Consider the following 25,582-nt stretch of genomic DNA (forward strand, 5'->3'; position numbering starts at 1 on the left):
CCAGATCACTTATTTAATTTTTTTTTAGTTGGAACTAATTTCAAACTTACAAGATTAGATTTAGTATATATATTCCCAGTTGAATATTAGGGTGGGCACACACCATTCCCATTGGCCCCTCATTGGTAATGTTAACTTTCAGTACTTGATCGAGATTGTTGCCCAATTTCCTCATTCTGTAATTATTAGGAACTTGGAAATATTTTTGCCTAGTGTTTAAATCCCTGAATACCCTTTGGATTACGGGGCTTTTCTTACTATTGCCCCATTCCATTCAAGTATTCTCATTTAATTTGCCTTCTTTTATAGGTTCTGATGACCTGGTGAATGAAGCATTTGACTTTGCAAAGAATTTATGTTCCTTGCAGCTGACTGAAGAAGAGATTGCTTTATTCTCATCTGCTGTTCTGATATCTCCAGGTAAGGAAGTCTGAGGTCCTGTCTTAAAAAAAAAAAAAAAAAGTTTTTCTATCTTTAACATGGATTACACCTACCCAAGCCTATGTACTAAGGAGAAATTTAAATTTTCTTTAGCAAGCTTGTGCTATTTTTGAACAATTCAAAGGAAAGTAGCCTTAAATTAATTAAAATATGAGCCATTTTGCCCCACAAGCAAGAGAAGGGTGTGTGGTAAGTTTCACTCCAGATTCAGATAAGCAAAAGTATTCCTTAACAGATTAATGAGGATGGATGGCAGCCTGAGTTATAGCAAAGTCCTATTTCAATTTTAAGAATAAAGGACATCAAAAACAAATGTCCAGTAAGGTGTGAGACTTAGTAGAAATAGATTTAAATGAAAGATCCAGTGTGAGGACAAAAGGAAGTAACATGTACACCCTCTCCTCTTTAAATACCTCTTTTGTTGGCTTTCCCACCAAAATTAGCAATATTGGGGGCTTTGAAAGAGGTGAGGACAGCAGAGGGAAAACTGACTCCAACTAAAGACTGCAAAGGAAGACCCTCTGATAGAGCAGCTGACATTCCCATCCGGGGATCTGTCATCATTTATCTCTGTGACTTTAAACGCTTGCCCACCGCCCCCCCCCCCCCCCCCCCCCCCGCCGAGCTTTAGTCTCCTCATCTATAAAGTAATAGGTTTGGACTTCATTAAAGATCATGGGGAGCCTGGGTGGCTCAGTTGGGTAAGCATCCGACTCTTGATCTCGGTTCAGGTCATGATCTCCAGGTCCTGAGACTGAGCCCCATGTCAGGCTCTGCGCTCAGCTCAGCGTCTGCTTACGATTCTCTCCCTCTGCCCCGCCCTGCCCCGTGCTCTCTCTCTCTCTCTAAAATAAATAAATCTTAGACAAAAGAATAAAGATCATGCCTAGCTCTGAAATGTAATAAAATATCAAAATTTTCAAAGAAAGTAAGGTGTGATGTTTATAGATCAAATAGAACCATAGCAATTGAAGTGCTATTTAAAATATATGGCAGCTCGGGCGCCTGGGTGGCTCAGTCGTTAAGCGTCTGCCTTTGGCTCAGGTCCAGGGTCCTGGGATCGAGTCCCACATCAGGCTCCCTGCTCAGCGGGAAGCCTGCTTCTCCCTCTCCCACTCCCCCTGCTTGTGTTCCCTCTCTCGCTGTGTCTCTCTCTGTCAAATAAATAAATAAAATCTTAAAAAAAAAAAAATATATATATATATATGGCAGCTCGAAAATGTCTAGAATCTTAATAAGTACTTGGCTCCTTCTTCAACCAGAATGAGAACTCAAGAGTCACTCAGCTGTCTGCTTGGTTAGATTGTGGGTGAAAGGATTACCAGTGTCATTTACAGTTGTCTGTTGGAACACATTCCTAATAATTTTTATGGCCAAGAGACTCATTTTTTCTATAAAATTCATCTTAGAGAAGAGAGCTCTTCTTATATCCTAACACAGTTTTCAGTGGGGCTGGAAGAAATTAATCTTACCTGTGATTGCACACATTGACATGTCATTGCAGCTGTGTCTACCAATAATACCAGTCTCTACACTTTTATTTTAATTTAATTTTATTTTATTTGAGAGAGAGTGAGCAGGGGGTAAGGGGAGGAGCAGAGGGAGAGAGAGAATCTTAAGCAGGCTCCATGCTGGGCACAGGGCCTGACATGGGGTTTGATCTCAAGACTCTGAGATCATGACCTGAGCTGAAATCAAGAGTCGGACGCTTAACCAACTGAGCCGCCCAGGGGCCCCTCAGCCTCTACACTCTTTATCAGTGAGGCTTCATTGTAAGTTTATTTTTAAATTTTACGAAGATTTTCAAATTTTCCTTCTGTTTTTTATTTATCACGTTATCAAAAATGGAAATTATCACTTGGTATGCTATTACTAACAGTTTCTTCTGTGGCTCTGTCTACAATCAAGTTGTTCCTCTAAGCCTTTTTTTTTTAATTTTTTTATTGTTATGTTAATCACCATACATTACATCATTAGTTTTTGATGTAGTGTTCCATGATTCATTGTTTGTCCACAACACCCAGTGCTCCATGTAGAATGTGCCCTCTTTAATACCCATAACCAGGCTAACCCATTCCCCCACCCTCCTCCCCTCTAGAACCCTCAGTCTGCCCTTCAGAGTCCATCATCTCTCATGGTTCGTCTCCCCCTCTGACTTACTCCCCTTCATTCTTCCGCTCCTGCTGTCTTCTTCTTTTTCTTTTTTCTTAAAGTATGTTGCGTTATTTGTTTCAGAAGTACAGATCTGCGATTCAACAGTCTTGCACAACCCACAGCGCTCACCGCAGCACATACCCTCCCCAATGTCTATCACCCAGCCACCCCATCCCTCCCACCCCCCGACCACTCCAGCAACACTCAGTTTGTTCCTGAGATTAAGAATTCCTCATATCAGCGAGGTCATATGATACATGTCTTTCTCTGATTGACTTATTTCACTCAGCATAACACCCTCCAGTTCTATCCACGTCGCTGCAAATGGCAAGATCTCATTCCTTTTGATGGCTGCATAATATTCCATTGTGTATATATACCACTTCTTCTTTATCCATTCATCTGTCGATGGACATCTTGGCTCTTTCCACAGTTTGGCTATTGTGGACATTGCTGCTATAAACATTGGGGTGCACGTACCCCTTCGGGTCCCTACATTTGTATCTTTGGGGTAAATACCCAGTAGTGCAATTGCTGGATCGAATGGTAGCTCTAATTTCAACTGTTTGAGGAACCTCCATACTGTTTTCCAGAAGGGTTGCACCAGCTTGCATTCCCACCAACAGTGTAGGAGAGTTCCCCTTTCTCCACATCCCCGCCAACATCTGTCATTCCCTGACTTGTTAATTTTAGCCATTCTGACTGGTGTGAGGTGGTATCTCATTGAGGTTTTGATTTGGATTTCCCTGATGCCGAGTGATGTGGAGCACTTTTTCATGTGTCTGTTGGCCATTTGGATGTCTTCTTTGGAAAAATGTCTGTTCGTGTCTTCTGCCCATTTCTTGATTGGATTATTTGTTCTTTGGGTGTTGAGTTTGATAAGTTCTTTATAGATTTTGGATACTAGCCCTTTATCTGATATGTCATTTGCAAATATTTTCTCCCATTCTGTCGGTTGTCTTTTGGTTTTGTGGACTGTTTCTTTTGCTGTGCAAAAGCTTTTTATCTTGATGAAATCCCAATGGTTCATTTTTGCCCTGGCTTCCCGTGCCTTTGGTGATGTTTCTAGGAAGAAGTTGCTGCGGCTGAGGTCGAAGAGGTTCCTCTAAGCCTTTTTTGTTTTTTGTTTTGTTTTGAACCCTACAAAATTTCCCAGGCCTGGAAGCACAAAGATAAATGGGAGAAGTGACAAGAAATAGTTATTTCTGATAGCAACCGCATGCCAAATACTTTTCCTCCCACCATTTTCTCATTGCATTTGACTCTTTTCATGGAAAATAGTTAAATAGAAGACTCGTTCTAAGCCTATGGGACTGTGATGAGGGAAGCGGTTCCACTCTGGTTCCTGCTTGCTCAAGGAAAGTGTTGCAAAGTGTACTGTCCTTGTTAGGTATGTCTATGTTTAAGTCAGTAAATTCCTAGAAGCAAATACTTAAGACATGGCATATTTAACCTAAACAATCCATGAAGATAACTGCCCCAGACTTAAGGTAAGCCTGTTGTTTATGGATCAGAAATCAGCTGAACTGTGAGGCTTTTTCTGAAAAGAACGTACTATGGCCATCAAATTGTGCTGAGTTTGGAAGCATGGCATTTGGCTTAGTCTACCTAGCAGCGAATCTTCCAGCCCTGGTAGCAGACCCACACTCAGGGTCTTCTGCAGCTCCAAATACCTCGTTTGCCACCCTGGCCTAGTGCCATATTCAAAAAAGAGAGGAAAGACAGATGTCCAGCCTCTGCTGGCTCTCTTCATGCCAGACCCCACCCTCCCCCAGTTCTTGTCATAAAAGCCACTGTCTGTTCAGCTCCAGATAGTTTAGGGAACGGAGAGGGAGGGAAACCTAATTTATTCTGATTGACCATTGTCACTGAAGGCTTTTGTGCTCACTTACATAAGGGTTTTGCTTCACTGGTGGCTAGACTTGTCCTTGCCCTGTCTAGGATTACAGAATTGAGTTTCTCACCTGACCTGAACTGTGTTCAGATGGACCATTTCCAAGTTCTTTTCCATGAGCATTTGTTCAGCATTTGGAGACTCTAGATGTCTCTTCATGGAAGCGCCAACCCGAGGCATTGATGCTGGGCTGCATTTTATCACCATAGTGTATAAAGCTTCTAGGAAGAAAGGAAGGAAGGGGGTGGTGAAGAGAGGGATACAGGAAGGAAAAAAGAATATAGGACCGGAGAAAGGAAAGGAGGGATCATCCTACCCACCACTTAAAAATTCCATGTACAAAAAGAGCACACAGTATTAAATTTTTGAAATTGATTCATGTTTATGCTTTGCATTATAGCTTAGCTTATGGGAAGGGGGATCCTGAATACCAAAAATATTCCTGTGCAATAGATTTTCTTCTGTAATTCATTTTCTTCACAAGTCATTAACTTCTACTTTGAAAGAATCTAAATATATGTCCAAAAAAAGAGAGGTGTAAATTGTCACAGATAATATGAAACATGCCATGTTTATTAGAACCATTCATTGAGCCCTTCCCTCCATCCTCCTTTCCTGGGGTCAGTGTATATCCAGCATTACTGTCATCCAGGTATTTCTTATAAAATATTTGTGTTTTATGTAAATAACTATATGTCTTCAGAAGCAAACTAAAACTAAGTGATTGAAATGGGTCTGAAACTCAGCACGTATATATGCAGGTGAAAGCTTACCTTCCTACTCTTCTTACCTAATTCTTTTCCTTTGTCAGACCGAGCCTGGCTGATAGAACCAAGGAAGGTCCAGAAGCTTCAGGAAAAAATTTATTTTGCACTTCAACATGTGATTCAGAAGAATCACCTGGATGATGAGACCTTGGCAAAGGTAGGTCCTCAGAGAACAGACCTAATGTCACTGAAAAAAAAAAACACAGTGACTAGTTATAAAGCAAGGGCATTTCTCAGCAGCAACAATTTTGGGAAGTTACCAAAGATGCATAAAGGTTGAGGTGCCCCCTTTTAAAAAGGAGATTAGTAAATTATAATAGATTGAGGGGAGAATGACTTTCTTCGGGAAGGATGATATTGATGGATCTCAACCACAGGCGTACAAAGACCAAGGAAAGAAACTAAGGGTGTTTCATATGAAGAACAAAAGCTTGAAGCGAGGAATCAAGTCTTCAGAATTGACATGTGATAAAGGAAAAGACTTTGTGTCACTTCAGAAGTCAGATGTGGGCCAACCCGAAGAGTAGGTAGATTTTTTATTCAAAATCAGAACTATGAAATGATAACAATTGCTGAACAAAGGTATAAACCATTGTGAGGTAGTGAGCTCCCCGGCATTGTTCGTATTCTAGTAGATACAGCTTGGTTTTCCGTCAGATGTGCTGTAAATCAGAGTCCTTCCCAGAGTAGAAGATTAGACTGATTACTTGTAAATTTTCCTTCAATTCTAATCTTTTCACACAAGATTTGCCCTGGGGTTCCTTCAAAATGGTCAAGTATCCCAAGGGCAAAATGCATGCAACCTGCCATCAATTTCTTTGTTCAGCTTAATTAAGAATAGTGATCTTTAAGAAGAGTTCTGAGAAGAGATGTTTACCAGAGTAAAATTCTCATAAGGGGAAGAAGTAATTTCCTAATGACTGAAAACTCAGCATTATTTTAGATCTTAAAGTATCTTGGATTTCTTAAGAACTGGAATTTTTTAGAGGGCAAGCAACTAGGAAATGGAGCATATTCTTGGTTGAAGACAATAGGAAGCCTAGTCTATATTTATAATCATTAAAACCCTCCCATTGCTCTTAAAGTTCTTTATTTTCTAAAAAGGGGGAAAATTCTATCAGAGATATTACTTTGCACATAAACTCCTATAAAAAAAATCTATGAATTACATATGCTGTTTCATGATGGTAACGTTTTGTTAAGATGAACACCTTACTAGGAGAGACATTTTTACACTATAGAGTGATAGTTCTCTTTAATAGAAATTCTTACTTTTTATGTGGGCAAGGACAAATCACCTGCTCTCTGCACGTCAGTTTTCTCCCGGTCAAGAGCAAAACTTCTCCATGCTTTCAGATACATTGGGCAGAAGAGATGGTTATGGAAATATATTCATCTGTCTCTGTAATTGCTCTGCAGAATATACCATAAATGCATCTGGCCAATTAATGGAGGGGGATGTTGCCTGCATTTTGGATCTCCCAAAGACCTTGGTCCCCATATCTACCATCCTAAAATTAAGGTCTTGATATGGGGATAATGAGGATTATCTTTTTTTTTTTTTTTTTTTTTGCATCTGTACAGTTGTTTTGAGGTTCAAATGAGATACACAGTGTGTAAATTCTCCTGCTTACACCATTTTCTACCTCCTGGTGTCCTGAGGGTGGCAATCAGAGGTATTTGTGGTAGAAAGGAAATAAGAGAAAGTATTAGAAGAAAATGTTAGAAAGTGTATAAAATTCACTGGAGCCAGATGACAAAGCATTGCTACCATGCGTGGATGTAGGGTTTTTGTGTGGCCCCTTGCTCGTAAGCCAACATTTTAATAGGACGCTCTGTGAAGTAAGGGGGAGGGAGCATGAAAGAGAATGAGCACTGGACTCTAGTTGATCCCAGCCCTGAACTTTGTGGCTTTGGATGAGTCACTCTATTTATCTTAGTCTTAGATTCCTAACCTGTCAAGTGCTGGGGATGGGGGGGTTGGGAATGGGCAAGTGTCTCGAGTTCCCAACCGCTTTAACACTGTAAGGACAATGGTGCCATCGACGTTATAGGCACAATCTCTCTCATGAAGCCCATCCTCCCTAAAAGGAATCATTTTATTTGTATCCAGCAAAGAATATTCTATCCCACCACAGATTCTCATCTTTTCAGAAATGTTCCTCCTGCCCGCATAGTCATGGAGGTCCTCTACCGTGCCTCTCAAACAGTGGCAGCCATTCTTAATATTTGTAATTTATAGACACCTTGGGGAATCTGGCAGACATCATGAAACCTATCTCTAGAAGAATGTGCACATCCCCAACTGTGGTATTCAAGTCCAGGGGCTCAGGTAAATCCACAGTAAGTGGGGTAGGTCTGCCTTCTGTGTAATGTGCAAAGACTATTTATAGTGCCGACCAGTTTGACCCTGAATGAGTGGAATGGGCATCAGGTGAGAGGGGCAGGGCTCAGACACAGGCATTGGATTTGATCCTGAAAGAACAGTCTCCAACACGCTTCCGCCATGCCCACTTCCTGAAATTAAAGTTCAAGCCTTATACTTTTGACCAAATTTGGACATAGGAAAGGTGTGAAAATTAGGAATTCTGTATCCATTACCTAGAAGATTTCAATCCCAATATATTAATCAGCTTATTTTTTAAAGCCTTATTAAAGAACCTAGTTTCCTTTCCTCATAGCATAATAATATGTAGCATATTTATAATAAATCATCAGAACCACTTCCTAGCTGAGTGACCGTGGAAAAGTGACCTAACCTCTCTGTGCTTCGGTTTCCTCACTTGTAAAGTGTGCCTAAAGATAGTGTCGAGGTTATGTGGTTATTTTGAGGACTAAATGATATTCAATATCAGCAAGGTACATGCTCCATAATGGGTCTAGTATGTGAGTGCTACTGTTGTTGCGGACAGAAGAAATGCTATTTTGGCCGGGAAATTTTTATCCAAAAGGTGGCATATTTGAGCTAATCACTAATGGATGAGAACTATTTCAAAAAAAGGAAGTTGGAGGGTTGAGGAGATGGAGTATGGCCTTCCACATGATGGAAGAAATGATAAGAGGTAAGAAAGTATAAGGTATATTTCATAGATTTGGCTGGATCCTGGATTTGAAGTCAGGAAACAAGATGACACTGGTCACTTTCATTAAGCTTATGACCCCTGCCAGGGTGAGTGAATATTTGAACTGCAGAGACTGGCGACAATCCTGTTCTCTGGTGTATGGGCTTTCCTTATTACAAGTCGCAAGAATCTGGTATTCCTATTGCTCTGGCCAGAGGATGGAGGGCAAAGGAGAAAAAGGAGTTAATCTAGCTCGGGCCAGGGTGTGGCAGCACACTCACCATCGAGGGCAAAGCTTGGATCTGTCTTGTTCACATCCCAGCCCTTCCCTCAGTGAGACCTCTGGGTCAGGGCCGTAGCTGGAGGCTTGTTTGATAAAGTCTTCTCCAGCCCATCCCCTCCTGTTGCATCTCCTGGATAATTAGAGTCATGAAATCTCATTAGGTACTCTCTTTGTTCCTAGCACTCCTGCAAATACATGCAACACTCCTGGGTTCTTGCCCAAAGCTTTACTGAGAAGTTTGAGAGTAGCAAACTCCATAATGACACATATCTGACAGGAAGGCACGGAGAACTCCTGGCGGGAGTCGGACCACCAAGCCTGCTCGCTCCACCAATCCATTTCTCCAAACAGTGTTCAGTTGCTTGTGCCTGGCCGTGCGCTATAGAGGGACCACATCACCCTTCTGGGTGTTTTTAAACACACAGTTCTGTGCTAGTAGAAATTCTAATTCTTCTAGATACAGAGGAGTCTAGTGATGATGCTGACGCTCAGAATCTCTTTCATGCTTCTCTTTCCTATTCCTGAATGGCCAGAAAGTTATTAACTTGTCCCCCATGGCTCTCTCTATCCCAGTCACTTTTTTTTTAATTTTTTACTTCAATTTAATTAACATATACTGTATTATTAGTTTCAGAGGTAGAGTTTAGTGATTCATCAGTTGCATGTAACACTCAGTGCTCATTACTTCAAGTGCCCTCCTTAATGCCCATCACCCAGTGACCCCATCACCTCCCCTCCAGCAGTCCTCAGTTTGTTCCCTAGAGTTAAGAGTCTCTTATGGTTTGCCTCCCTCTCTGTTTTTGGCTTATTTTTTTTCACTTCCCTTATGATCCTCTGTTTTGTTTCTTAAATTCCACATATGAATGAAATCATATGGTATTTGTCTTTCTCGGACTGACTTATTTTGCTTAGAATAATACCCTGTAGCTCCATCCACATCATTGCAAATGGCAAGATTTCATTCTTTTTGATGGCTTGGTAATATTCCATTGTATATATGTACCACATCTCATCTGTCGATGGACGTCTGGGCTCTTTTCAAGTTTAGCTATTATGGACATTGCTGCTATAAAAATTGGGGTGCACGTGCCCCTTCAGATCACACTATGTTTGTATCCTTTGGGTAAATACCTAGTAGTACAATTGCTGGGTTTTAGGGTAGCTCTATTTTTAATTTTTGAGGAACCTCCATGCTGTTTTCCAGAGTGGTTGAACCAGCTTGCATTCCCACCAACAGTGTAGGAGGGTTCCCCTTTCTCCACATCCTCGCCAACATCTGTTGTTTCCTGACTTGTTAATTTTAGCCATTCTGCCAGTCACTCTTTCACAGCCTTTGCTGCCTGTGAAGATGTCCCACCACATCCCCTCATCCGTAAGGTAGTCTAAGGTTGTACCATGTTAAAGAAGACACAGTGGAGAGCTCAAGTCAACTGTGGAAAGAGACTATCCTGGACAAGAAGAATGGCTGCACCATGTGGTGACAGATCTTTTTCTTTGAGGTTCATCTCCTTCTTAGCTCTGAAAGGTTCCATCTTCCCAGGGAGAACGTGAGGGGTTGAGCTGGGTGACGTACAAGCCAACTGATACACTAACTTCTTAATTCCTAAGCCTGTTTCTAGCATAACAATAGCAAAACTGCATCATCAACATAAAGAGCGAAGTTTCTCCTTCTGTTATAACAGAACCAAGTTACGAAATAAAAGCTTACAAGACGGAAGGCTTAGACAGCCCTATTTCACATGTTAAATAATTGAAACTTTACCTGAAAGAAATCATCCCTGGTCAGTGTAACATTAATGGTGCTCTTTTGATACAGGTCTAGGAAAAAAAAAAACCAACCAACCAACCAACCATGGTGATTTGCAGATAGAGCCTGTGAGGCAAATACTGAGAGATCTGTGAAAACTGCACAGGGTCATTTCCATTGATCTTTTTGCTTTCTCAGTGAGGTCAAAATAGGCTATGCCCTGATTAGTAATGGGATGTTTTCTCTAAAGACTGCTTTCTTCTTGCAAGAACTGGGTGTTAAACTAGAATTCTTAGTCGGTGGCTCTAGGGATTTGGGGTCAATTTAATCTTGAAGAGCAGTCTGTCCAGTGAGCACTTGAGGAGCTCCTACCTGTGATGAGCCTCCCCAGTCCTCTACTTGGCTAGGAACTTGTTTCTTACTTCAAAATTGCTATGCTTTTTAAAAGTATAACACCTGCTGAAGAGTTCTTAAATCGTAAGTAGATAGATAGCTCCGTGAATGATCACAAAGGTAACATAACCACTGCCCAGGTGAAACTGGGCACCCGAGAGCCCCGCTCAGTCTTCTTGGGCTTCCTCACGATGGTGTTATGCTTTAAAATGACCCAGATAGGCAAAACTATAGAAAACAATTCAGCATGTCAGCCAAGTTTATAAATTCCGAATCCATACTCAAGAAGCATAGCTTTGTCCTGGGCCCATTTTCTACTTCAACACACGTTTATGACGAGCGTGTCCTCTGGACCAGATGCAAGGCAGAAAATGGTGATCACATATGGTCTTGGCCTTGGGCAGTTTCCTTGCAGAGTTCCTGTGAAAGACCAGATTATTGTGGTCCATTTTAGCTGTTCCGAGTTTGCTGGCATCCACTGCATGTCCACCACCCAGAAATTCCAGGGGTTCTCCATCAGACTAATGGTCTGTAAGAAAAAAGAGAGGTCTTGAGGTGCGTGGGTGGCTCAGTCAGTTAAGCATCTGCCTTCAGCTCAGGTCATGATCCCAGGGTCCTGGGGTCGAGTCCTGCATCGTGCTCCCTGCTCAGCAGGAAGTCTTCTCTCTCTCTCCCTCTTGCCTCTCTCCCTGGCTTGTGCTCTCTCAAATAAATTAAAAAAGAGAGAGAGAGGGGCGTCTTGATGTGACTCCCCATGCATCAAGTCAGAAGTTGATGTATTCGTTAGAACTCTTTGGTAACAAGTAATAAGAACCAACTCACACTAGCGTAAGCAAAAGGAAAAGAAAAGAATGGAGAGAGATCTCCTGGAACCTAAGGATGAAAATGCAGAATCGAGAAGCCTTCATAATTCTCCAGCTCATGTTTATCTCTCTTCAGGCATCTCCTTCATTCTTCTCCCTCCCTGAATACTAGCTAACTCTGCTTCCCTGGTTCACATGGTGAAATATGGCTTGCTCTTACCTTCTTCGATTACTTGTGATTTCTGCTGCATTTAGAAAGTAACTTGCTGGCTCTCAGTCCGATGCCAGCTCCCAGCCCCAGCTGAATCAGTGTCCACTCTCATTTTAGCCAGCCAGTTCAGCATTGATGCCAAGGATGGGGTGAGGAGGGGAGGGGGGTCTTACAACCGGACAGATATCTCAAGTTCAATCTTACAGTCTTAATCCAAATGTCCAGGTTTAGCCAGACAAACACCCAAAAAAAGAAAAGCGAATGGGCACGTTAAATGGATGTATTGAGCCTCACATGATGTGCCCAGTTTTTATCAGTGCTTCTGAAGTTTCCTCCACTTTGGTCAAACCATTGTTGGTTTCCTGCTTCAGGCTGGAGGGCATCTTGATGGCCTGGAAGCCCCTGTGAACAAGATCACTAGTCTTACCTTCTGCACGTTCCATTTTTCCACATCAAACGTCCTCATTATAAAATTGTGGATTTTCTCATAAAACCACCCTCTGGAAAGAAGCACAGGATTATTACCTCTTCTCCAACAGCAGCTTTTTCTTCTCGTAGACCCCCGTAGGTATAAGCTAAAGCTTCCTTCTTATAAGAAATGCTCATCATAAGAGAGAGATGAATGTGAAAATGCCTTTTTCTAGACCCTCTGTCTACTCCTGCTACGGGGATTATTTAAACATGAAGAAATTTCATGATGATTTGAAATCGACTACTCCCTCCATCTCCAAGTGCTTCTGGATCACTTCCCCAGCTGTTTAAAAAGTTGTTGAGCCATTAACTGCCACTGAGGCTGCTTGGAGCTCCCTTTGAAATGGGGGTCCCCCAGCTGCAGTACATAATATTAATGAGCAACAACTGACTACCTGCTGCTTCCTCCGCCTGCCCTCCTGGCCCTTCATGCCTCCGGAGTGATGGATGCCCCTGTCAGCATTTCTATTTCTGCAGCTGATCGGACGCCTTTAAATCAGCCTCCTCCAAGAGCACACAGGTTAGGGAAGCTCTTTGCCTTCCTTGGTGCTCTTTGCTCATGTGACCCCAGTGCTCTTCACAAAAAGCAATTCTCATCATCTGGCCCATTATACAGATGAGCAGCAGGGACAAGATCCAAATCCCATAAAAGAAGGAAGAAGTGGGTCCTGAACCAGATGTTCCTTGAACCCCAGTTTGGGGCAGCTAAGAAGCAAGAGTCCATACTCACTTTCCCAAAACTGAGCACATAGTTAAGTATTTCCAAATGCACATGAGCAACTATAGAAGGGTTGTCCTCTTATGCATTTAATGAGAAATTAATGCATAAGAGGACAATTCCTCCCCTTCCCTGAAGGAGCAAAAAAATGCTTTTAAGAATTGTAGTATATGGGATTCCACTTTATAAATCCCAGTTTACTAAATGAGCAGGTTACTTTAATTGCTATGAGAAAATGAAAATATGATTTTGCTTTTTTCACTTCAACAAAAGTAAATGGCTGATTTCCACACACATTAACACATGATGCAATTTCCCGTGCTTGGTTAAAGGGTTAAGTTGGGTTCTTGCCCCCCCCCCACCCATGTCATTGGGTTGAACAAGCATGGCCTTGACTGTTCCTTGAAGGAAGCATTATGTGGGAATGGAAGCATAGCACCGAACCCATATATCGCCACCATGTGCCAAGCACTGCTCTAGATGGCTTGTGTTGACCCAGTTAACCCTCCCAACAACTCTCTGAGGTAGGGACCATCTGATGGATAACGAAGCTGAGAAATTAAGTGACTTGCCCAAACTCACACAGCTGTAAATAGCACATACAGGATTCAAACCCAAGCAGTCAGGATTTAAAGCCCTGTTATCACTAGGTGAATCCTCTCTATGGTCTGTGTCCCATAGGGAACTCAGGAATTCTATTACTTGTCCCCCACCAAACTAACAGAGCCAAGCAAATGGAACCTCCCCTCTCTGAGGATGATAAACTCTGTCTCTGTCTCCTGAAAAGGAGCTAACTTTCCACTCAGCTCCCAGGGCTGTTTCAGATAATGATACAGAATTTACTTTTCAATTTTGAAAATCAGTTGTAAATTTGTAAGATTTGGACCTCTGTAAGTTTTTTTTTTTTTTAATGTCCATTCCACGGACGCAGTCCATCAGCATCCCAAGGGGTGTTTGTCTCAAACATGGAGGCTTAGCGCCACCTAGACTTACTGACGCAGAGTCCCTAAGGGTAAATCCCAGGAATCTGCATTTTTAGGAAGCGCCCCAGTGATTCTTACGGAGAGTAAAGGTTGACAGTCATTATGGAATCGCATCTGGAAGTTTTCAGAGCTCTGCATATCATCAGTTCCACTGCAGATGATTATAGAAAGCTTTCAAAGCCTCTCTGCATTCAGTAGCTATTTCAGGGAGATTGTAATGTGTAAGAAGTGTTCCAAATTGTTGTAGTCTCCGTCTGTGTGAACCAGCTGGTTGAGAGAGCTTGGATAATTTCCCAAGGGACTTCAGTGAAGTGGACCCTCGTATACTCTTTACCTATGAAAATACAGAAAAGACACTGTCTTCCACCCTGGGCCCAAAGCCACTCTTTCAGAATGCGATTCTGATCATCTCTCTTTTTTGCTGAAAAACCCTTCCAAAGAGCCTTGACGTCAACTCGCATATACTGGCCATGTCCATCTCTCCCGCTTTTCCGTCAAACATGCTCACTCACCGCTCCGTTCTTCCAGTGCGCCAAGTACCACGGCAGCATCACACATGGCTCCGGGGCATAGCATGGACCTCAGCATCTAGTCAGCATCCACTCTCCCTTCAGAGCTCAGCTTACGTGGCTCTTTCTCAGGGAAGCCTTGAGAATAGAATGTTCTGTTCTCTACCACTTCTAACCCTTTCCTGCACGGCGCCCACCGGTTTTCCAGTCTGCTTTTGACTGCGTGATGCCATTATTCACATCTGTCTTCACAAGCAGGTGATAAGCAAGAACCATACTGTCTTGTGCACTTTGGTGTCTAGCAGTGCCTGTTGCAAGTTCAAGTAACATCCTGTTGGAAAGAAAAGTCTTGATTCTCGGTCTAAAAATTAACATCCATTCTATAAACAAAGATGTCACATTTTTCATTTCTACCCCTGTCATTAAGCAGCTGTGGGAACGGAAAGCCTGAACCCCAGACTTTTTTATGTGTTCTAGATCCCTTTAAAGAATACATCAACAGCTCTGATCCTTATGCTATTTTTGAATTGCTCATGGTGTGGTTACACAGTCATTCGTGGTTAAAAGAAAACTTAATGGAAGTGGAAATTTTTGATTTTGAAGAGCCACAAAGTAACTAATTATCTATTTCCTCTTTCACTTCAAAGGCTGAAATGGTTTCTTATTATTGAATAGGGCAGGGAGCACATGAGCCTAACTGGTGATTAGATGGGGTTTATTTAATTTTATTTTATCACTACTTTCAAGTGTACCTTTGGTCAGCTATATGAACTACCAGGCTTATCTTTTGTGAAAAGGCACATCTTATTCCCACAGTAATTTGATTACAATGACACTTGGTTTTAGGCTAATTTTGACACGAAATGATGAATTCTAAGTGTTCCTAAATTATAAATATGTTAAAAGCCAGAATTGTTCATCTCTTAAGACCTATGTAACAGCATTTCGCAAACTGTGGACATTTTAAATTATTATAAAACACTGTCTTCTGGGTATGTGAACTCAAAAAATCACATCCCACATAATACATATATATCAAAATCTAGCAATTACAAGTGGCTGTTCCCCCACGAGTTTTTTTTTTTTAAATGCCTCCCTGAGGAAGCAAGTGCCAGTGACCTCCCAAATTCTCTCTTGATTAAATATAGGTCTCATTTTATGCATTACCGCGGAAAAGAACGAGAAAGATTCAGGCAAGCTAGTGAGCAAAGCAGTCCCGAGGATTATGGATCACGCCTCGTACAGTTTAGATTACACCTTCCTCACATGGTCGCCTTCCAAAACCGAAAATCTCACATTCATATCAGAAAAGTCTGTGGGAAATGATAGATCATATTAGCTAACAATTGCGATTCATGCCTACACTATTCTTAACACTTTTATATGAATTACCTCCGTCCACACAACAACCCAAGGAAGTAGGAACTGTGAGTAAGCCCATTTTACAAACGAGAAAACTGAGACAGAGTGTATCACAGCCACACAGCCATTTAGCTATTTTGGACCCAGGATTCTGACTCAGTCAGCCTGGCTGCAAAGCACCCACTCGTAGCGATCAAACCCGACTACCTACCATACACACTTTAAGAGCAGTGAATCAGGATGCTTGGCCCTGCGTGCTTGCTTTCTCTATTTTACCTTTCGAGGATGGGGGTGGGAGGCGCGTTTTGTTTTGTTTTGTTGGAAAGGAGAAGCCGAGAGTGAGCCTTCTTTCTTTCAGAACATCTTTTTCCAAAGCCATTTGCCTTCATCTGAGGCCAGGAACGACACTGATTCAGAAGACAGAGCACTAATGAGCTTCCTTCCCCCCTCTGTCCCCTCCCCCGTCTCTCCCCACTCTGCAGTTAATAGCCAAGATCCCCACCATCACGGCGGTCTGCAACTTGCACGGGGAGAAGCTGCAGGTATTCAAACAATCCCATCCAGACATAGTGAATACACTCTTTCCTCCATTATACAAGGAGCTCTTTAATCCTGACTGTGCCACCGTCTGCAAATGAAGGCGACCAGAGGATTGTCTCCTAGTCATGGAATGCATCACCATTAAGACAAAAGCAATGTGTTCATGAAGACTTAAGAAAAATGTCTACTGCAACATTAGGAATGTCCTGCACTTAATAGAATTATTTTTCACCGCTACAGTTTGAAGAATGTAAATATGCACCTGAGTGGGGCTCTTTTATTTGTTTGTTTTTGAAATGACCATAAATATACAAATAGAGGACACTGGGTGTTTATCTTTTTTTTAATTTTATTTTATTCGGGTATGTTTTGGGAGACAACTGTTTATAGAATTTTATTGTAGATATATACGAGAACAGAGCAGTACTTTACATGATTACTTTCCCTGTTAATTGTTCAAATATAATTTAAGAAAATTCCACTTAATAGGCTTACCTATTTCTATGTTTTTAGATAGTTGATGCATGTGTAAATTTGTAGCTGTCTTGGAAAGCACTGTGCATGTATGTAATAAGTATATAATATCTGAGAATATTATATATGACTATTACTTACACCTGCACATGCACTGTGGCTTAAAATACCATACCCACTAGCGAAGGAGGTTCAGTCAGGCTCTCTCATATTATTTCCCTTCTGTGTTATATGTTACCTTTATGTTAGACAATCAGGATTTTGTTTTCCCAGCCAGACTTTTCAACTATCATCTATGGCAGGATGGTACCAATTCAGAGATAAGTCTATAAAGGAACAAATATAATGCACAGCCTCTGTATAAGAACTCTAGCTCTATCAGTGACATCAAAGCCTTGTCAGGATGGTAAATATTGGCGGGGGGTGGGGGGAGAAGTATTTGGAAGCCATTTTCCTGTTTTAAGAATTAGGCCACAGTTAATATTGTGGAGTCCAGGACTTTTTTTAACCAAACAATCACGGTTTCCTATTTTTCACCAGGACACGCAAAACACTTCTTTTTTTCCTTTGGATTTCAGGCTGGGAAAGAAACTGATTTTGGTGCTCACTGTATCTTCAGCAGAGAAATGCAGTCTGTAGGTTTGACCACCAGCAACTTTTTCTAATAAAATTAGAGTCACAGCGGAAATCAGAACCCAGGGTCTGGATGCCATTTCATGTAAACATGTTCTCTCTAACCTGTTTTGGTTTGGTTTGGGTTGGGGGGGGCTTTTGGGGGTTTTCTTGTGTTGTTTTTTTGTTTTTGGCAAAGAAGAAGTAGAAAGAGCACCTACAAAGTAAAGAAGCAGTTCTTTATGTGCATTCTCTTTGCTCAGTTTGTTAGAAAAAGCAGCAATAAAGGGGGAGGCAGGATTTTATATGTCCTTCTAGTGTGGAGCGTCTAATTTCTCTCAACTCCAAAATGCTGTACTGTAAGCCTACAGCAAGAACTCGACAGATAATGAAAACACATCTGAGTTATTCTGTAGAACTAATACACCCCAAAGCCAAAACTCTTTCCTGTGCAGTTTGACATTGCATCATCCATCTAGCCTGGGCTTACTTTTTTTTTAGCAACTTCTACAAAGTACAGAATGCAAGAGGCGAGCTGAGGCTTAGTGAATTCAGACTTCCTAGGACAAGTGTCCCCTCTCCACCTGCTCTGCAAGCCAGCTGAGTACCAGGAAAACGTAAACCCCAAGCAGCCTGTTCGGCCTGGGCTCTGGAGACCCAATGCCTTGGGTCGTAGCTGACCCCAAACCAGAGTTGTTAAAAAACCTAGAGCCGAGCTCTGTGTAAAAGACAATGACATGCATGATCTCCCGTAAGCGCAGCCCAGCCACCAGCTGACGAGGCCCCGCCATTTCCTCCTCGTCAAACACACACGCACACCTGCTTCATAAAGTTTCCATTGGTGGAAACTTTGATTTCCTTTTAATCTCTGACGCTCTCCTAAAGTTACATGGTCTTGAGAGCCATCTCTGTGATGCCACAGAACCCCTCCTTGATGATCAGACCGTAGCGCTAGTCTTTTCTTCTAGAGAACAGAGCCTTTTCGCACCTCATGATTGATGAATTCCAAACCCATGGGGAAAAACAAAAAGGCTTTAAAATAATGACTCTCTTTCTCAACTACTGTTATATTCAATTAATTTAACTACATTGAACCAAATTACCTTCGGTGTCTAAGAAGACAGCTGCAGACTGCCTATTATGCCGCTGCAGGGACTTGGTTGTTTCTGGTGTAAATGTCACTCCTGCTAGCTCTTTGTATAAAGAATTAATTCCAAGAGTCATATTTCCTTCTAATGGAAAGATTAGTTTACTGATTGCTAGGAAAACAGGGTAATGGAAGGCGCTCAATTAAACCAAGCCGTTTCCAAACGCAATGTATGTTTTATGATTGGCTTGTGATAGGCAGTGCTTAATGTGTCTACTTGGTGTTTCCCTTTGAGCTTTGAACTTATGTCAGACTTTGTTTTCATTGTTCTGTTGGCCTAGTGTTTTCCGTTGGCCTGAAATTCCTGCTCCGTTGCAAAGGGAATCATTTGTTTCCTCCAGTCTACCTTAGAGGATTTAAATTGGCTCAATTGATGAAGTGGCTGAGAATTTTTTCCTTCCCTGTCCCATGGGTGATGTAGGAAAAGGATTGCTCCCCACATTTTGCCTCAGGAGGTGCTGGATTTGAGTTTGTTTGCCGTTTCCACCAGTGCAAGCATTTCACTGGGACGGCAGGAACCTTTTGAAGCGAGGGGACGGGAAACGGCTAGCGATTGAATCAGAACAAAACAGTGGAAACCAGTATGTGCTCAGCCCGCCTCAGTAGAGAAGAGAGATTTCCATTTTGCGCCCCAGTTGCCAAATCTGTCCCTGAAAAGAGAACCCGGTCATATTTTCAGTGGTAACAAAAGCCTTTAAAAGCTGCCTTTTGAACATCTCCCATGACCACATCTCAAGGTATTTTGAAATTTGGTTGAGGACAACTTTTTTGTACCACATGCCATCTTTGTCCCTTCCCAGCACCTTCACACTACAATGCGCACTGGACGAAAGAACCCATGAGCTTCACTTCATGCTTCGTAAATGACAATCACTGCTTGATGCAGATGTTGCACTGTATCCACTCAGGGATGTTTCATTTAAAAAAAAAAAAAAGTACATCAAGGAGGAGGGGGAAAAAACAGGAAAATGACAACAAAATGTAAACGGCATAAATTAAATATGCCAACAAGAGAACCTCTCTGACAAGGCTTTCAGAACAATAAGCAGTAACTTTGTGTTGTTAACTGTGTGGACTTGCTGGGAAGTTGCACACAAATAAGGACAACTTGGTCTCATTTTCTAAAATCTGCTAAGAGCCAGATAATCCAGCTGCCCCATTAATGGGAATATGCATCTCCCGAGCAAACCCAAGCTTCCTAAACAAGTCCTGAGCAGGGAAAATACAGAAATCTAAGTGGCGTTAGCGGACTCTGCCAAAGGAGGTAAAGTTGTGTGAATTCGAATTCCAGTGTATCTGTGATCTGGAAAAGGAAAGGCGAATTCTGGAGGGAATAGAGAAGAAGGGATTCCAAATCTGGCTTGATACGCCACACATATTCCTATTGTCCACAACTTGGGTCGCCTTTGTATCCCTTATTCTGTAGCTTCCCCTCCCTCCCCCCCAGAGAATGAAAGCTGAGGGTAGAGATGTACTCTACAAACATACCCTTTCTGGATTTCCCTCATTTGAATACTGTCTTCAGCGTTCTGGAATAAAGGACCACTGTGTAGGTATAAACAGAGAATATAGTGGTCTCTTGGGTAATGTGACTTCTTGGGCAGAATCTGTGACACCTTAAATCACAGTGAACTCGACATTATTAGCAAGAGGTGCCAGGGAGACCATCAGTACATTTCCTACCACAGCTGCCTTGTCCAACACCTAACTTCACGGCAGTCAAGCTAAATTGTTTGTAGAAAACCACACACATGACTAGTCAACTCATGCTCACTCTCCACAACCCCATGGGTACCAGGTTTGAATGCAAAAGCGATTCTTCCGTCCCAAGGACAACCTAAAACTTAACGAGCTTCTTTTGAAAACATCAGTCAGATGCAAACGATGTCCGTTTTGTTGCACGTGCTTTGTTTCCATGTATTGTAGAAGGAAAAATTCCACAGCTATTGGAAATTAGAAATAACTTTTTCCTGACTCTCTTTTCTCTGTAAACGTTTGCTTCCAGTGAAGTTACTACAGTTGGCAGCAAATTCAGGCAAGGATGCCTGTGCCCTGACAGAGCCACCATTCGATAGAACAGCAATAACTTGAAAGTACGCATCTGTAGTGAACCTTTGCACAGAGTCCCCTGTATCAAGAAGATGAAAAGTCCACCATCTGCTTTAGATGAAGTGATATTTAATTTTTTGTTTCCAACTGCCAATAAACAGCAGGCTGGTATGGGAAACCAGGTGGGTCATCAGACGGGAGTTGACAACCTATTTTGTGGAAGGGCGCGGGGACAGGTCTCAGGACCCAGAGGTACATGTTCATTTGAAGCAAGGGTTAAAAATTCAAAAGCCTAAAAGGGCCAGGGAGTTGATGCAAATGAGCGAGAGCAGTTCAGCGGCCAGCCGGCAAGGAAATGCCCCATCTGAAAAGGGATATCCGAAGGCCAGCTAAAGCCCAAGTGTTGCTAACACTTCTGAATCTTATAAAATCTCCCTAGTTGTAAGTGATGTCAGTTGATTCAGAGCTGAGGGCAGACCAAACAAATACATCTCCGAGCAGAAGAGGGTCCATGGTGTGCAACCTCTGGTTTAAAGCAAAATTGAATCTAGGGGCCTGTTTCCTGGAGTAAGTCTGGCCAGACAGGACTCCTAATGAATTAGAGAGGGGGGTGGGGGTGGGCGCGGAGCTCTTGCCCACTGATACTCAACTTGGTTTCCACATCTGACTGTCACTCCCAGAGGATATAGTAAGAGTTCAGTAGAAAAAAAAAAAAAAAGCAATCTAAAAATGCAAGTGATTCAATTTAACGATGGCTTATGAGAGACATTTCTATTTGTCTTGCCCAGACTCCTAGCTTCATAGAGCCAGGTGGCTAGGTTTCTTGCCACTTTCTTCTTGTCAAACGCATGATCTTTACATTTTTGAGTCTCGATATGTCTCTTTAGATATGTGGCTTCGATATCTGTGACACGTGTTTACTTTCCCTTAGTTGTATCTGCAGAATGTACTCTGTAGTCATGATCACGCAGTCCTCCATGTTCTGAAGTGCAGGACCTGGGATTCCTATGCAGCTGATGGAGGTTGTCTGTGCACTTTTTGCCTAAGCTGCTGAAAATCCTCCGAAGTGAATTGGCCATAGTAATCTTTGCCTCCTGCATGACTGTAAGCACGACCTCCAGTGGATCAGAAAAAGGAGCTCAGTGATTGTTCTTATGGCCAAAACTAAAGCACAAGGTGACCAGCATTGAATAGACCCAGTTGAGGGAGGCGCAGAGTGTCCACACCCCAGCTGGGCAGCATGATCCTTCTCTTAAACCCTACTCTTCTGGCGGGGGCCAGTGGAGGGCATCTGCATGCCTCCATCCTGACCACACGCACACACATGTTAGGTATGTCTGAAAAGCTACAGATCGCACATCCAAGCACAGTACTGTCTGCTTCATTTGAGGAACACACACACACACACACACACACACACACAGTGCAAACTACACCCACAGAAAACTGAGTATGTATTGTAGAAATGTAGAGGAAAAATAAAAATATTTTTTCAAATGTAATTACTTTTAATATATGCTTGTGGAAGGTCTAATACAATGTATGCTGTCTCTAATTTTTGCTGTAAATAACTGGAGACAGTGAATACACTGATTTTTCTATGTCTCTGTTTAAGCTTAAGACTTTGTAACAATTTTTTTAGAGGGGGAAAACCAACAAAGAGCAAATATGTACTTGCTTCCTTTCTGCGTGTTCTGCGTGTTATGTACTTCTCAGAAACTGGTTGTTAACCGTTTAAGCATCTTGACGGGTCATTGGTGTTAAGTGTATGCTTCTTTTTGTAATACAGCTGAGAAAGGGACAGGGCTGTCCATTAAATCTGCTCCAAAGAATTTGTATTGAAGACCAGCCCAAGACCTGCAAACACTATCTGAACTAGACAATGTGAGGAAAGAAAGTTAAAAAAAAAAAAGTTGCCTCAGTAAGTCATCTTTCCTTATAGCAAGTGGCTTTGTCCAGATCCTTTCTGCATGGACTAGCTTAAGGAACAGAAACCCTGCTTTCTGATGAACAAACTATTTTTGTACACGTTGATTTCTTATGAATAACCTGAGGTCAGATCACTCATTCGCTGAAGCCATAACTGACCTTCACCAAATAAATGTTGCAAAGAACCTGGGGGAGGGTTGGGGAGACACCGAGTGGGAGGAAGATCGAAGGTGTCATGAGCTGTAACCACACAGGCAGGAGCAAGTCTGATGAACCTGATGCTTTTCCTGCATCCCGAATATGACTTTAAAAGGCTAGTATTTTATGATGATCAATTTATAATTAAAAAAAAGATATTTAGATTTAAATGAGACTTTCCAATATTTTTTAAATCCCTGACAATGCTTCCCTGCTTTTAGGATTGAGAGAAATGATTTTCATCTACTTCCAACATTCAGAGATTTGATTTTTATGTTAGCTCCAGCCTACACGAGTAAAGTGAAAAACGACTCCAAGTCCTCCAGCGGTTGGAATCATGGGCTGCCAGGGGGCTCAGCTGTGCCTCCCAAACAGGATTGCACCTAGAGAGGCCACCGTGAAGCGCAGTTGATACGTCTTATTAGCATGCACACCACGGTTGGCAATGCACAAACGTTGCACTGCCAAATACATGTAAAATAAAAGTATTCACTCTAAGATGCATAATAATTATACTTTTTAAAAAGAATAATGCCTCCTATAGTCACCATTGATTTTTCTGGAGCTTAATCACATTATTACTGGCCTATAGAGGCAAAAGGCAAACTACAAATAAACCCCGTGACATCTAGTTTTAAAATCTACAATTTTCTGATCTCTCTCTCCTTGTTTAATATATAAGCCCTAATTTCTGTGTACGTGAGTAAAACTGCAGCCTGAGTCATTTAGGAAGTAAGCATTGAGTTGTTTTTTTTAATTATTATTATAAATATACTAGAATAAAACAGCACTCCCTAACAATTAAAAAAAAGAGTTTTATATTACTTTAGAATGTAATAGGTTTTTGTCCTTATTTTATGTCCTGTAAATTATTAGTTGAATACTGTTAGCATTCCCAGATAATGCACACATGATTTCTGAATGTTTTCTGTAAATGACAATCAATGTTTATGAAGTTCCCTCCTTTAATGCTGAACAAAATTAAAAGAAGAAAAAGAAAAAAGTCTTGCCTAATCGTTTTCTTTCCCCTGACAGGGAACAAGGAGGGGATGAAGGAGATAGACAGATTTGCCTTTGAAAACATTATCCCATGGGCTCTTAAGTTGCCCTTTTTCCAGAATCTAATGGATAATTCTTTTCTGGAAATTCTTGTGTCCTCATGGACCTGGCCTGGGTTAGAAGTGCTCACTAAGCAAAGACCCACACTTCACTGCAGCCTCATAGCTCACCGAGTTGCAATTAAAATAGGAGCAACAGCTCTCAAAGATGGTAGCTCTCCTTTTCTAGAACTTTCACAAAAGGAGGCCCCAGCCAGCAGAGCCATGAGCAACTCCTCTGCAAACATTTTGTTGGAACAAGTCGCCAAAGGCTTGCAAATAGATGTAACAATCCCTACACCTGATGAAAGCTTTCAGATAATAAATAACTGATGACTAAGTCTCTAGGTCTGATTTTTTTTTTTAATAAAGCAGCACCAAGCTACTCCACCACCAAAATCAATGCCCACTAACATATGAATACTCTGAGTTTTATGTGAAGATGTAGTAGAAAGTCATTGAGGATAATCACAGACTCACAGAGATGCTGAAAAAGGCAATTCTAAGAGAGGCTGGTGATTTTTTGGGTGCTTGGAGGCCCTTGCAGGTTGGGGTCCCTAGAACTGAAATGTTCCACTAGTAGTTTAAAGCAAGAGTTAACAGATTTTGCCCTGGTCCACACAACAAGATGAGCCTTACAAAGCCTTATGTCTTTGGAACCAGTGGTGACCCATGCAGTGTGTTTTGAGCAGTGTCTCTATTCCAGACATCCAGATCCCACGTGGCCTTGATCAGAGAACACAGAAACAGAGAACTGCCCCCCATCTTTCTGTTAGAGCACCATTGTGTCCCATGGTTTCTAATCAGGTCTTCAAATGACTGGTCAGAGACAGCAAATATATGATCTCAACCTATCCTGGGTTCCTGTCAATTGCCACCAACAACTGATCACAAAACTCTTGACTATAAAATTATCTAATTCTTTTCCCCCAGAAACCTAGATCTAGGCAGCATTAAAACACAGAAGGAAACCACTTTTAAACTCTGGTTGGACCATAGAAAATGACAGTTATTAACCTTCAATAGCATTATCAAAATTTACAAATGAAGCCATTTTTGTGCCCAAAGCATTGTTCCATTCCTAGATCCTCTTCTCTGTTTAAGAGTAAGAACTGGCAACATGTTTCCATAATCACACCAAGCTAGTGTGCATAAGACATTTCAGATACCGAAGGAGTAGCCAGCATTTGGCCCCCATCCCACATGGCAAACAGCTCCTTGACCCAATTAGAGAAGACGTAGAAGTGAAGCAGACCCCCTAATGCTATCTTGGTGGGGGAAGGGAGTGTCTCATATGCCCAAGCCACCATGCTATACAAGCTTTCTCTCACTGTTGTCTGAACTTGAACTTGCTAAGTTTAACTGGTTGAATAAATATTACTATAAGATGCTATAAAATTCTTTGCAGCTATGTCTCCCAGATCTTTAAATCTCCCAAGTTCATGAAGCAGGGCATGGCATTGTGTAAGCACTCAATAAATGTGTCAACTACATGTATTGAGATCCAGTCTTCTTTTGTAATTTTAGCTTCCCAACTATTTGCTGTCATTTCACTGGTTTACGCTGGAGCAAATGACCCTCTTGAAGAGGCATCAGATTTAGATATGCTTTTTTACCATAAGCAGTGGAGAGGGGAAATGGCAGCCCCTTGGCAAAAGGCACCGGAAGAACGCTCTTTCCCTTCTCTTCTCCAAAGATTTAGCCAAAAGCAAGAAGAGAAAGAGTCTGAATGACTATT

General features: G+C 41.8%; 1 protein-coding gene across 1 annotated transcript in view; it reads left to right on the forward strand.

Annotated features, from left to right (window-relative positions):
• Window positions 1-16,436, forward strand: part of RORB (RAR related orphan receptor B) — a 106,936-nt gene extending 90,500 nt beyond the window's left edge. The window contains exons 10-12 of the mRNA XM_088018801.1: window positions 310-420; window positions 5,301-5,413; window positions 16,281-16,436. Of these exons, the coding sequence (XP_087874927.1) occupies window positions 310-420; window positions 5,301-5,413; window positions 16,281-16,436 (380 nt within the window). The remainder of the gene's footprint in view (window positions 1-309; window positions 421-5,300; window positions 5,414-16,280) is intronic.
• Window positions 16,437-25,582: the final 9,146 nt, after the last annotated feature.

This window comes from Eumetopias jubatus, unplaced genomic scaffold (assembly GCF_037043125.1).
Source record: "Eumetopias jubatus isolate StellerSeaLion01/CBP00866 unplaced genomic scaffold, mEumJub1_p1.0 scaffold_15, whole genome shotgun sequence".
Taxonomy (NCBI): Eukaryota; Metazoa; Chordata; class Mammalia; order Carnivora; family Otariidae; genus Eumetopias; species Eumetopias jubatus.